The sequence below is a fragment of the Diabrotica undecimpunctata genome, chromosome 4, assembly GCF_040954645.1.
Source record: "Diabrotica undecimpunctata isolate CICGRU chromosome 4, icDiaUnde3, whole genome shotgun sequence".
NCBI lineage: Eukaryota > Metazoa > Arthropoda > Insecta > Coleoptera > Chrysomelidae > Diabrotica > Diabrotica undecimpunctata.
The window spans coordinates 46,139,216-46,154,686 of NC_092806.1; the positions used below are offsets into that span (position 1 = coordinate 46,139,216).

General features: G+C 30.6%; 1 protein-coding gene across 4 annotated transcripts in view; it reads left to right on the forward strand.

The window, feature by feature from the left end:
• Positions 1 to 15,471, forward strand: part of LOC140439477 (uncharacterized) — a 36,997-nt gene that overhangs the window by 20,746 nt on the left and 780 nt on the right. The window contains exons 1-2 of one of the 4 annotated variants that reach the window (XR_011950631.1): positions 14,643 to 15,183; positions 15,279 to 15,392. Coding sequence is in view for 2 of the 4 variants with exons in the window: in XM_072529406.1 (XP_072385507.1) it covers positions 15,279 to 15,392 (114 nt within the window). In the remaining 2 variants the exon portion in view is untranslated. Of the gene's footprint in view, positions 1 to 13,396; positions 13,704 to 14,642; positions 15,184 to 15,278; positions 15,393 to 15,471 lie in introns of those variants that run through there. The other 3 variants (XR_011950632.1, XM_072529406.1, XM_072529407.1) reach the window with 3 other exon arrangements.

A 15,471-nucleotide genomic window follows, 5' to 3' on the forward strand; every position in this document is an offset into this window, starting at 1 on the left:
GAGAATACTTAAAATCCCTTGGACTGACCGAGTCACCAATGAGGAGGTCCTCAGAAGAATGAAGAAGAACCGAGATGTACTGACCACCATCAAATCTCGAAAGTTACAGTACTTTGGACACATTATGCGAAATGAATCCAGATATACCCTTCTACAAGCCATCCTGCTAGGAAAAATATTTGGACAACGGGTTCCAGGAAGAAGAACGTCCTGGTTGAAGAACCTCAGAACCTGGTTCAACACAACATCTATGCAGCTTTTCCGCGCTGTGAGAGATAAGGTGAAGATTGCCATGATGATCGCCAACATTCGTCACCGATAGGCACATCAAGAAGAAGAGAACTCATTTCCACACCACCATAGAGGTAGAGTGATAATGGTGCGTTTTTTTATGTGGTTTCCCCGGTAGGCCTAATCCACAAATACTTAAACTTAGTGCAAAATATTATTCTGAGGAACTAGATGTACTATCATCGTCAGGGTTTATTATAATTGAATCTACACTGGCTTCTACTAAGTTATCTAACTCCCACAGTTTTGGTTCCACCTTTTGGGTAACATGCTGTACACAATTTTTCCATTTTTGCGGAGTTATGGTGGATGGAGCTTCATCAAATAAATTTTTCATGTCGGCAAACTTAAAAGTTGTATTTTTAGCTGCTACATAATTTTTTATATCAGTTCTATGGTTGAGCATTAATGTGTTCTAACTGTGTAACTGTTGCTAAAGGTTGTTGTCTTTGATCCTTAAAATACTTCTTGGATGTTCTAGTTTTTGTTGTCAAAGTTTTTTTATCATTAAAAAGGTAGGATTATCTTCTGATTTGTAATAAAATTAAAAGTAGTTAAAGACAAATACACATACAGTATAAGCTGCCACATCCGGACTGTATATAGTTTAAAAACTTGTGGAAGATGGAAAATCACATATTATACAGTATGATGTCCTTTTTTTGTTGTTTTTGTCACAGGTTCTTACAAGGTAAAGACCTAAAGGTCGTTACCTTGTAAGACCTTTTATTTACATACATATATAATGATCAACATATCACCTCACTACAATGATACTGTCATAAGGAAAATATGAAGACAGACAGTACCCTGAATGTAAGCGGAAAACTTCTTATTGGCGATATCTATATTATTCGTTTTTAACAAAACAAACTCTTTGCTGGGCCTGAGGATGAGGCAAATATTGTAAGGCCCGAAACCGATCGCTTCTGTAAAACTTTGAAAGTAAATATTATATTGTGAGTATTGACCTTTTTAATATATCTGTTCAATTATAGACTCACACTTGCAACCCTTTTATCATCATAATAATTCTTATAATAGAGTCAAAATAATATTAAATTTACTTAAGTTGAGAGAAAACAGCAAACACCTTAAAAATGTTCACAGTTCTAAGTTTATTTAAATAACACTACAATTATAAAACAACACTATAATTATACCAACACACACATGTATAGAGCTATTAAAAGTAAAAATTATATTTATATAATTAAATTCAACAGACATAAATGTGATTCGTAAGAATTACTGAATCCATATCTGTTAAAACTGCAAATTATGCGTCTTTGTTTAGAGGTGTAGATTGTCGTTACTTGTGAGTTTCTACTTGTTACTTTTGATACGCTTTTGTATATAATCAGTTACAGTATAAGTGATTTTGTAATAAGTAGATACCTCTTCAGCATCTCTACATATCGGGAATGAATATATCACGCGTCCCTAGTGTTTATATTCTACTTTTCTGTTAGGCGAATATAATATAGTAGACGTGCCTGCTTATCTAAATCTGTACCATATGCATTTCGTGTTCCAGTAACTATCTTTTGGCATGAGTCCATTTTCTCCAGTATAGCTAATAGCTTTTGCTACAGAATTTAACAATAATTAAACTACAGGTCTCTTTGACTCAGAGAGCCTTTTAAACATCATGACTCATAGAGCCATCAGAGATGATCTAGTGTCAATTTATGCGCAATTGTCAATTCTGAATTCAATATATTTAGTAGCGCTTCAAAGTAATCATTGTTGATTATTTTATTGTCAATAACAAAACCATGATCAATTACATGATTTCGGGCAAGTTAAATCAAATGTGGAGGATCTGCAAAAAAAATATTTAAAGACTTATCACAGGGGTGATTAGTTTACTAAAGCACAGTATATTGCTTAATAGAGAATTCTTTAGCAATATACTGTGACTAAAGTATCTAGACAATATTCATAATGGACATTTTTCACATTTGCTCCCGGTGCTTCAAATTAGCCGTCAATTAAGTTTCACAGAAGGATGAATAAAGAAATAGAAATTTTAAATACAATTAAAACAAGAAAATTGGAATATCTCGGACATATTACACGTGGAGGGAAATACACCTTGCTCCAACTGATTAGATATACCAGAGAACTATGAACACAGAGAAGCGACACAACCGTTCTAAAACGTGTACCATTTTTATATACGCATGCCCAATTCTGGTGTTACTTCTTAGCTGTCATCAACACGTGCTTATTCTTTAACTCTGGTTGTTTTACGATAGTTCGTAGGCGTCTGTGGTAAATACTCGACTCAATAAGTGCATTTGACCATTTATATAATTTATTTATAGTTAAAAGTTTATAGTTATAGTTAAAGTATATAAGTTAAATATATTAGTTTATAGTTAAAAGTTTAATTTATATTTAAAATGTCTGGTTACGTTTGTGCGTTTCGCGGAAGTTTATCTGTGATAGGAAAAGGAATTTTATTTAGATTTCCTAAGAATAATAATAGGTAATTACTATTGTTTTGTAATTATTATTAGTTATTATATAATAGTATTAGTTTGACTTTCGAACAGTAAGCCGACGCCGACGTGCCCATCCGAGCTCTCGTTAAGTGGAGCAATAAAAAAATAAACTTTGGTCTGCCAAGGGATAGTTCAAAATGAAAACATTAAATTTGGTGTCAGTGCTATTTCTTTTAGAAATTACACAAAGAAAGGTACTAGGCTCGGGCTTCAGTCTTATAGAGGTATCTTGGTCGGGGCTCTTATTACAGCTCAAATATAAAGAATCAGTTAGAGAAGTACTGAAGATAAAGGGGCGAGAAGTTAGAAGATAAAGAGAAGAGAAGTTAGAAGATAAGAGAAGGGAAATATTTGGGCACCACCCTATTTTTAGAGGAACAAGGAAACCTTAAGACATATAGAATAAGATAACAAGAAAGGTAAGGTACAGTTAAGATAATCACGCGAGAATAAAGTAAACCGTGGGAGAAAAGGTATTATGATTGTGCGGTAAACACTTAATATTTCGACACATATACACTATTTATATGATAAAACAAATAATAATATAAATCAATAAAAATGCCTGAAAGAGATACACCGTGCACAAAAATATAAATTGATATCATAACAAAAAAATAAAAGGCAAATAGTTCGTCAACAAAGTTATATTGAGGTATAGTAGTCAAAAAAATGCACTATAACAATTTTTACTACACAGTTAAATGACACGAGATAAGTGATTGCACAATTTATTATCGAATACAACAAAAAGTATCTTTTTTGAAAAATAATTCTGAATAATGTAGTATTCTCCAGAATAGAAAAAAAAGCAAGGAATATTATAATTGTCAATATTCGTTAAATAAGATATTATTATGCCTTGAGAATACGTAAACATTTACTATATTTTGAACGTGATCACCTCAAATCTATGCATAACATTTATCATAAATATAACCTACATTAATATAAAACAAATGGTTCGTAATTTATACGTATATATTATATCGTAAGTTTACCTATACTGATAATTCGTTCGGTTGAAGTTAAAGTAAACATCTATAAATAGACAAAGTAACTGAACTGAATAAGTCGTAAATCACTTCTATACGATTTAGGTAAAAATTGTCGACACTCACAATACAGTAGGCAACAGGTGGACACAGGTAGTGACGTTCGTTTATAGAACGCTCTCAATAAAGGCACTTGACACGTTGTCCTCGCAACAGGTACTTGGGACTGCCGGTACGGTAACGAATTACGGTCGTCAATCCATAATCTCTCAAATTGATTTAGGCAGACGAAAAGAGAAGCAGCCAGACAGGAACAGCACAGGTAGTAGTAAGTAGTAGAGATAAATGAAGAGACGAATGATCGTAGAGGCGAATGAAGGCGTCGAACAACAGAGACGAATGAAGGTAGAGATGAATGAAAGGCAAACAGAAGTGACTTTGTTCCTTCGAATTGGAAGACGCCTGTTTGACAAAAGAGAAAATAGTTAATATAGGAATCAATATGTGAAGATATGTATATATATATATATATATATATATATATATATATATATATATATATAACTAAACTTGGAACACTCGGTATATCGATTTTTAAAAAGATTTATTTAAACAATTTTTACAAAGACAAGTTTCATTGAAGAGAACAGATTCTAAACTAAACTATAAAATTAATATTTACATGCATAACAACACAGAATGATAAAAATGTAATTCTAGCTAACCGGAGATATGTTTAAACAGTAGACGCGGCTTGGGCAATGTCCTACAACTATTTGCATACACTGCTGGTTATTCACTATAACTCCTTTCCCCTTAAAATGAAGCTCTTTCAGGAAGTTGAATTTTGTTTTCTTTTTGTTTTGATGTTCTTGTTGCTTTCCTCTGTTGTTTTCTTTTGTAAATAAAATATAATAAAGATAGGATAATACCAATATACAGTAGAATAGTCCATACGCTTGGAATGTGGAATTTTGTATATATCGTCGGAATAGGAAATGGTCCATTGGTATGCACTTCTTTAAGTTCCAGTGACTTAAGGTTAATTTTCATTGGTACAATTTTTGTGGGATTAAATTGAATTTTTGGTTTGTTTATTATAAGTGGTTGTCCATATGTTTTTTCTAAAAAGACCAATTCTTGATTTCTAAATGTTATTTTGCAGTTCGAATTTTCTATATCTAAGATATATTCCGGTTAATGTTTTAATCTCTGTTCCTTGTGGACAATTTATAGTTAATTTTTCTGGCGAAGGAAATATAGCTAAAAATTGGTTTACTTCTGGGATGATTTCTATATGATTTTTTGAAATTTCAACTTCGATATATTGGCATTCAGAAGAATTTCCATTGGTTATTATTTGTTCTTCGCATTTAAAATTATTATTGTTTTGAAGGTGACCAGGGCATTGGAATATTTTACCTTTAGTACATATGTCGTTTAGAGGTTTTATTATATTTTTAGATTTCAGCAAAAATTTTGTGTTTGGAATTATTGTTAAAAATTCTGATTCATGTTCTGTTGGAGTAGGTAGTAAATAAAAAAGTTCAAATTCTAATTCAAAATCAATAGGTATAGAAAGAAAATAAGTTATTTTATTTTTGTCTATTTTACAGTTAACTTCTAATAGAGATTCAAAATTTAATATATTTTCATATTTGACTTCAAAAGGAAGTTGGGATTGGTAATGGGAAGAGATTTTTCTTATTTCTAATAGTAAGTCTCGGGATTTTATAATACTTGGGTGTAAGGTTTTAAGTTTACAGAATGTGAGGGAGTTTTCGATGTTTTCTAAAACATTTAGTATTGAATTAAAAATAATTAGCATTTCATTGAACAAATCTTTTAAATAGACGACATTTTCAAGATTTCCTTGAAAGTTAATAATATCTTTGATTTCTAGTATTTTAGACTTAAGATTTAATTCGTTATTTTGAATGTCGACTACAGTTTGATTAAAATTTTTAATTATTTCGTGGCTTACGGAGTATTGCATTTGAAGTTGATTTTGTAAATTAATTTGGTTTTCCTTTAAATGTTCTAACATTGAATTTATACGTTCCCCGTCCTGCGAATCTAAGTTACCAGTAATAGCTTTAGCTATCGATCCAAGACCATTTATCAACCCTCTTTTGTTTCTTATACTAGTAGAATGAATATTAAAATTATCTAACTTATCATTTATACTATTCTTAACATACTGAATTAAATTAATAAAATTTTCGGTTTCTGATCTAAAAAAGGTATCGTTCGAAATATTAGTTTTAAGATGACTGTATTGAATATTTAGATTATTGTATTCGTCTAATAATGGATTAAGATCATAAAAATGGATAAAAGTATGACTTGCTTTTTGTTTTTGGCAGGTCCAAGATTAATGGGTAGAATAATATTGTTGCTAATATCCTTTATGTTGATCGCTGCATGTCCGACTGCGATGCACCTGCAATAAAATTATAAGGTTTTCGTTTAGGACGTTTAATATTAGATATGTGTATGTCTTCAGTTGTATTTTTATGTCGAGTAATGATTTTGGCTGTTTTTCTTTCACGATTGATATTTTTTATTTCTTCCTTTTGATATATTTTTTTTGTTTTTCCTTTAATTTGTTTGTTACGTACAAATATCTCGGGGGGAATTATTTCAGGTAATTCTTCACGATTTAAGTTTGCTTTTCCAATTATTTTTTCTTTATTTTGTTGTATACTTTTATTTATTTCTGAGTAAAGTAACTTCATTTTTTCTTTATGGTTTATTATATAATTATTATTAAGTTGCTTTTCAAGATCTAAGTCGAATATAGAAGTATTTTCTAAATGTCCATTTATTATTTCGTAAGGTTTTAATTTAGTCACTGAATATATACTACTATTATAAGCCAATAGGGCGTAATTGACTTTTTGTTTTATTGGTTCATCCTTAAATTCGTCGCGGTTATTAAATAATCTAATATGTTCGATAATTGTGCTATGAAATCTTTCGGCAATTCCATTAGATTCTGGGTGTTGGGAAGATATAAAATGAATCTTGATTTTATGAATAGAAAGAAGTTCTTGGACAAGAGAATTTTTAAGTTCGGTACCATTGTCCGAGATTATTTGGTCGGGTGTATTATGATGAGAGAAGTACTTTATTAGGGCGTTTACAACTTCTATTCCTTGGGCGGAGTTTAATTTGTAGAGTTGGCCATATTTGGAAAATGAATCGATTAACGTTAGAAATTTAGTATTTTCTAATGTAATTGTATCGAGATGTAATATTTGGAAGGGTTTGATTGCTGTGGGTGTAACATTATAAAATGGTTTGATTGGTTTTCTGTCGTATTTAGTTGACAGATTTCGCACTCATTTATATAGGTTTGAATCGAAGCCATTTGATTGGGCCAATAATATATATTTTTTATACGTGACTCGGTCTCATCCAATCCTCTATGGTTTTGTTTTCCTTCATGGTAGTTTTTAATTATTTCTTTTATTTCATCGAGGGAAACATCGATAAGTTTTTTTAAACAGTTAATGAAGGATATTTGGGAATTTTTAAAGAATTTTTGGAGAACTACGCTAAACTTTTCGTATATAGGATTTTCAAAATATAAATGATATTTTGTTCTTGGAACAATATATTCTTTGACGAATTTTATGACATCTTTTTCGAAATTGTTTTTCGAAAATTGCACTAGAATCCTTAACTTATTATTAAATAATTTAATAATACTGGGTGTTGCTGGTTCGAAGTTTACTTCGGAAATTATTATTTGGTTTTTTCCTACATTTACGGCATATTCTGCAATAGGGATGCCGATAGTTGGATTTTCCTGATTTGTGTGTATTGTGTTATTTTCGTCATCTGGGTCTTCATTTCTTTCGTCGCATTCAACTATGAGTGATTCGTTTTCTATATCATTTTTTGGAGTATTAAGAAGTTCTTCGTCAAAATTTATTATGTAATCAATTTCTTCTTCGGTATTTAGTTGTGCATCATTTGTTTCATTTACGTTTAATTCTATCCTGGATAGAAAATCACTATTAGTGTTTAATGCACCCTTTTTGTATATGATATTGTAATCATATTCCTCTAATTTAAGGCGCCATCTAACTAATTTTGAGTTAGGGTCCTTTAAAGAAAATAGCCATTGTAATGGCTTGTGGTCAGTTACAATTGTAAACTTACGACCAAAAAGATAAGGGCGAAAGTATTTTACTGCCCAAACAATTGCAAGAAGTTCCTTCTCAATTGTTGAGTAGTTGGTTTCGCTTTTATTTAGAGTTCGACTAGCAAACGCTATAGGTAAATCAGATCCGATTTTTCCTTGGCTCAATACAGCTCCTAAAGCAAAGTTGCTTGCATCTGTGGTTAAGTTAAATGGTTTCGAAAAATCGGGATACTGCAGTATTGGGTCATTAATAAGAAGATTTTTACACATTTCAAAGCACTGAGAATAATCTGAATCGTTTACATTTATGATTGCATCTTTTTTGAGACGAGAAGTTAAAGGTTTAGTTAATTTTGAAAAATCTTTTATAAACTTTCTATAGTATCCCAATAATCCTAAGAAACCTTTTAGTTGTTTAGTATTTTTTGGAATAGGAAAGTTTACTATAGCTTTAATTTTTTCGGGATTGGGTTTTACACCATCTGGTGTAACGATGTGTCCCAGATATGCAACCTCTTTTCTTAAAAATTCGGATTTATCAATCTGAATTTTAAAATTTGACTCTCTTAATCTCTTAAAAACTTCTTTTAGATTTGTAAGGTGTTCTTGGAGACTAGTACTAAACACTATAATATCGTCCAAGTACACAAGACACTTTTCATTTTGTATTCCTCGAAGTATATTGTCCATTACTCTTTGGAAGGTCGCCGGGGCGTTACGCAATCCAAAGGGCATTCTAAGGAATTCGTAGTGACCGTTTTCGGTGTTAAAAGCTGTTTTATTTATATCTTCTTCGGCCATTTCTATTTGATGAAATCCCGAAGCAAGATCCAAAGTTGTGAAATACTGACAGCGACCTAGTTTGTCAAGTAAATCGGAAATATTAGGTAGGGGATATCGATCTCCTAAAGTAATTTCATTTAATTTTCTATAGTCCACTACGATCCTATATTTAGGTACTTGGGAGTTGTCCAACTTTTTTGGAACTACCCAAATTGGGGATGACCATGGTGAGTCTGAGGGACGGATAATATTTTGATCCAACATACTTTGAATCTGGTTCTGTACCTCTTTTCTATAGATTTCAGGATATCTATAGGACTTCGAGTAGATAGGTATATCGTTAACTGTTTTAATATTATGTTTTACTTTACTCGTAAAGGATAGCATATTGCCTGTTACATGAAATATATCTGAAAATTCTTTGATTAGCTTTAATATTTTTTCCCGTTCCTCGATATTCATGTGTTCGGTACGAACTTTGGAAATATCGAATTTAAATTTGTCTGCATATATATTATTTAAATTAGGGTAAACTGTGCTATAGTTTTCTGAGAATCTTTCAGCTTCGATAGGTGAAGTGAAAGTAATTTTACAGGCATTCTCAGAAGAGTTCAAAATACTGCAAATGGCTTTATTATTTTGAACTTTTGTTAAACATTGTGGGATTTCTAAATTCCCAATTTTGGTATATGGAATTATTACATCACCATTATTGACATTTTTTATGTCTACCGAAATAATTTGTTCGGTTCTAGGAGGCACTACTATGCAATTCATGCTTTCCTTGTTAATATTATGATAAAGAATTTTAATTTGACTATTCTTTGTAATTAAGACATTATTTGTAAGGTCTATTTTGGCATTAAGTTTCTTAAGATTGTCTAATCCTAATAAACAATCAAAGTAGTCATGAAATTTAAATATACAGTAATTTAATTTCATAGGATTTTTGGTTTCAAATATTTTAGAAGTAGGAATTACAGTACAAAAATTTTGTTGGGTCATGCCTAGTGCTGTTGAAACTTGAAAGGGTTTCCGAAAAATGGAATTTTTGAAATATTTTTCCGCTACATTTGGAACAACAAAAGATTTAGTACTACCGGTATCAATTAAAACTTTCAGATTATTTTCAGGAAAAATTATATACGGTAGTGCACTTTCTTTATTTGTTAAATTTAATAATTCTATTCTATTTGGTCCGAGGCAAGTTGCTCTAAAAAATGGTCATTATCTTCAGAAATATTTATCTCGTCTATATTATGTAGTTCTTCTGGAATTATATTTTGTGGTTGGTTTGAAAAATAGGTTTGATTACGAGGTTTATATCGGTTTTGATAATTTTGGTTCGGTCTGGAAGTATTAGTTGTTGAAATAGTCATCGGAGTTGGGTTTGGAAAATTTCGGTTTTGATTTGGTCTAAAAATGTTATTATCTCTGCTACTGCCAGGTTGGTTTTGATTATTGTTATTAAAAGTTCGGGTTTGTATGTTTTGATAGTGACTTTTTGGGGATTGAGAATAATTATGATTTCTTTGGTAATTAGGTTGGAAGTTAAATTTATTTGATGGAACATAATTAGATGAGTTTGATTTGTTTTTATGCGAAAAATTACTTGATGATGAGGGGTTTTGATTTTTAGTGGAATTACTTTGTCCCATATAAATTTGAAAATCATTTGTTAAAACGTTTAAAGCTGTGTTCATATCAATAGGGTTTTTGGTACGCATAAAAGTACCCAAGGGTTCCTTAAGACCACGTAGCAATACTCTTAAAGCTAAGTTTCTGAAATAACTACCAAGTATCTCTTGTTCGTTAATATTAGAACGAGTTTGCAACAAAGATATTTGGAGATTTAAGAGATGCTGTATTTTTTGGAAAAATTCAAATGGCGAGTCATTGCCTTGTTTAAGGTGTGTGATTTCTATACTAAGTGTATATACGTCTCTCTTATCTGCATAAGTGTTTAATAGATCATCTTTTAAATTTTCCCAAGTTCTTATACTACATGAGGAAATATTTATGGCGGCATCACTTTTAATTTTTGCTAAAATGCTAGAAGTCAAATATTCATTTTGAAAATCGGTTGGGTCGGTTATATTATAGAATTTATTGACTAATTTTTGGCAAATATCTATGAAGCGTGGAAGTAACGCAACATCTCCATGGAATTCTGGGATCATGTCCAGATATTCTTTTTTTAGTTGAGGTAAAGCCATAGTTAATTTGGATTTTGATAAAATAATTTTAGGAAAAATATTAGAAGTATTTGGTTTAGTTTTAAATGATAATGTATTGTTGTTTGAGTCAGAATCTGAGTCAGAATTACTTGAACTATCTGAATTAATGAAAAATTCTTGCTCTCTATACGACATAAATAAAGGTACTTACAGTAAGAATAGTTTCCAGCCCATCTATGCTCTGAGTCCACGTTGACACGGCAGGAACAGGACCTTCACAGGAACTTCAATATTCACTCGAATTTTCCTTTACACTATTCTTCAAGTCAGGCTACTCAATTCACCCAACTAAGAGTCTTTATTCGCGGTTCCAGTTATTTATTAGTTCGATAGATTATTAAATCGTTAATACGAACCGGGATTTATATTCACTAAAGCCCGTTTTATCTATCCTACTGACTGCGCCACTAAACTTGGAACACTCGGTATATCGATTTTTAAAAAGATTTATTTAAACAATTTTTACAAAGACAAGTTTCATTGAAGAGAACAGATTCTAAACTAAACTATAAAATTAATATTTACATGCATAACAACACAGAATGATAAAAATGTAATTCTAGCTAACCGGAGATATGTTGAAACAGTAGACGCGGCTTGGGCAATGTCCTACAACTATTTGCATACACTTCTGGTTATTCACTATAACTTATATATATATATATATATATATATATATATATATATATATATATATATATATATATATACATACATATATATAGATAAGGGTGAATTGAAAATACACTTACCGCCGTTTGATGGAGACAAACCGCTTGCCACAGGAACCAACTTGAAAATGAATTCGAATTCTGTTCTTAGCCAAGCAAGGATAAAAAAATGAGTGGGAGTATTGGCTGAAGAGTGCCACCCAAAAATGATATTTAAATAGTAAGGCTAGTGTGGTCATTTTTGTAACCTAACCGCTATCTCCCGACAGAAATTATACTTTCACCGAAAACCAACTCCTCTGCTTTTCTGAGACGGTAGACAGGGTATTTCACAATAGGTACTGATTGCTTTGTTACTAGGAATGATTTCTATTTAGCAAAGGATAGATAACAAGAACAGGGAACATTTGGTGAAATATTTCATTGTTAAAAAAAAGCATAACAAATCGCTCGATGCTGTTGGGATATTTTTAAGGCTTTTAACAAAATATATAGACATAGGCGGCGTGAAAGTAATTTTCTAAGGGGAATAATTTAAAGAAATTTTAAACATGCTTCAAAATTACAACAGAACAAGACTTCAAAATTATAAAAACATGGTTGCGAATAAACAAACTTACATTAAATTATGAAAAAACTAAATACTCATCTACTTTTTGCTATATACAAAAGTTGTCTGCCAATTTTTAATTCGTTAAATATAAGTAAATAAGATCAAATATATGGATTGGAGTACATAAAATATTTCTGAGTTTTAAATGGGAATTACAAATAAAAAATAGTATAAGAAAAAATAAGAATAAAAATGGCTACTAAAATTCCGCCATTTGAAAGAGTTTTTGGATATTGAACAGCTTGAAATCCTTTACCTGTCTCTCTATCATATCACCATAATATATTTACACAACAGACAACGGAAGCTTTGACCAATTATTTAAAGGTAAATGCTCCAAATATACATTTCTACTGCAAGAAGTTAAAGGTTACGGAGTACCAAGCAAGCTTTAAAGTTTTATATCCATTGGATTATAAAAATGAAGTTCTCAATCCCAGCATCTGGCCTGAAGGTTCAATGGTTCGTCGTTTTGACTTTAAGTACAAGAATTGTACTAACCGGAGTTAACAACAAAACCAGAAATAATTGTTACAAATCCGGCCTAGGCAAACTAGATACTACAAATAATTTTAAAGGCAATACCAATCAACTACAAATCCTGTATGAATCTATTGTAAACAAAATATGTATGTAAACAACTATGTATTAACTCTGTATGAATCTATTGTAAACAAAATAAATTGTATCGAATTATTACTTAAAACTGAAAGTCTGGATTTACTATGTATATCCGAATCATGGTGTAATGACAATAATATAAATTCTTTTTATCTTCCTAATGCTCTCTTGTAATAATTCGTAATACTTTTTTAATTATTCTTTAGGTTATTACATTTTTATATTTATAGAAATATACTCGTACAATACTTTTTGGTTTTTTATTCGTTTACTCCGATTTTCGACTATAAAGGAAAAATGTAATTTTGATAGGTTTCCAGGACATTAACAATCGATTTCAACATAAAGTTTCTTATTATCGACCACAAACATTTGTCACCCAAAGAGAATTGGAACTTTCAGAGTTTGTGAAATTTCCGTGGCAGTTACAATGACTTTATTTTTCGATTATATTGTTACGTAAAAATATGAGTCATAGTTTTAACCTGTAAACATGTTTTTATTCACATGCTTATGTTTTAGATTTTACGAGAGGCTTCTATTTACCTGAACGGACCTTCCAGAAACGGTCGAACCGATGTGGAAATACTCGTTTGCCTTTACCGTTATAATTTCGCCTCTAGTCGAGAAGGCTGTCGATGGTTCGAGCTAACGGCACTGGCATATATTAACAGGACATTTTATTTGGGGGGGGGGGGGAACAGTTGATTTTGAAGACGCGTTCGCGATTTAAATGTTACGCTCGCCTATATAAATTATGTATTGTTCGTTAAATAAATTAATATAAATTATTGTGCTTTTTAATAAATTAAAATAAGAACCTTTTAATAAAGACATTATAAATTAAATAAAGACATAAATAAATTTCACAACAATATTACGAAATATAATTTATTAGAAAATTCCACGACGAACAAATATATCTTGTATCAACACAGGAGAAGGAATCGGTGTATTATTGGTCTATCAATGCCAACATCAGGATAAACAAAAAAGTATTTTCATCTATGGTTCCATCAATACGATCTTCACCATTACTTTGCGTTGTGCGATGTATTTGCAACCTTTTGTAAATCAAAAATAATTACTCCATTAAGAATGTCAACAAAAGCCGGCCCTGCATGTAACTATTTTTTCAGTGCGATATTTCATATTTATTGAAAGTCAGCATAAATATTGCGTTGGCAGTGTTGCCATGTCCTTATAATGTAAATGTTATACATATGCTTCAAATACAAACAGAGGGATGGTATTTTAAAAGTACATTTTTATTATATTACTTTATGGATTCTGCAATTTTATGAATTATATAAAACACAAATTGTTTAATATTATTTTGTTATTAATTGCAGTTAATTATTAGAAATTTTTTTTTATAATTGCCTTTTGATATTATTGTTCTGAAGCTATTTTCTTGTGGCATTTTAAATTAATTACTATTTAAATGGGAATAAGCCACAATTAAAGGTTAAAATACGTTTATTGACGTTTCAATTTCCACTTCGGAAATCGTTCTCAAAATACAAACATTAGTAAATTTATTTATAATTTACAATTTACTAATGTTTGTATTTTGAGAACGATTTCCGAAGTGGAAATTGAAACGTCAATAAACGTATTTTAACCTTTAATTGTGGCTTATTCCCATTTAAATAGTAATTGCCTTTTGATAGGTAAGCAGATAGATTTGGCAATAGAGTAAGGTCAGAGTCAGAACCCTCAAGCTCAAACCACCAGTTGCCAGATTGCAACAGATGTCTTTGTGACTTTATTTTTTATTATTTATAATGACATTTTACTATTTACTTGTAAAAACCAATTTAAAAATATTTACTTTTTCTATTTTGGTAATTCTAAACTCTTAATTGTAAATATCTTATTGCTTTTGATTTCATATGTTACATTTGAAATGTAAATTTCAACACTGCCAATTAACAATATTTCGTCATTTCGTTCTGTCAAACTCAAACTCATTTGAGGCTATCTTCACCGGAACCGGAACCGTGAACAAATGTTGTGAAAGTGAAAAATGGGGCCGTTCGCAACGAGAGCTTATTTTCCCGACTAGGCACCCCCCACCACCTAAGCTTTTGGGAACGGAACAGTTTGACATTTATGGATTTGTTTGGACTTAACCTAACTTTATGATTTGATTTCTTATGTTTATATTTGGTGTCTTATTATTTTTTTTTAAAATGCCTGTAACGTGTAAATATTGTGATAAAGTTTTTTCAAGACAATTTACTTTAAATAGACACGTCACACAAATTCATTTTAAACAGGTTGAACGCATATCTTATGCTAAAAATGTATGGGGTTTTAAGTGTTTGGAACTTGATTGTGATAATTCCTTTCAGCAAGGAAAATTTTGACATTTCCTAATTTAATTTTTTTTTTGTTTAAGAATTTATTATTTGGAAACGATCAATGGAAGAAACATCCTGCAGCTTCTATGTTGTATCTAAATACAAGCAAGATAAAAATATTACATACTTTAATTGCAATCGTAGCAAAACATGTAAGTAAGATACTTAACATATGATAACATCTTATTAGATGGATACTATAATTATTTATAATTAAATTTTTTTTTCTTT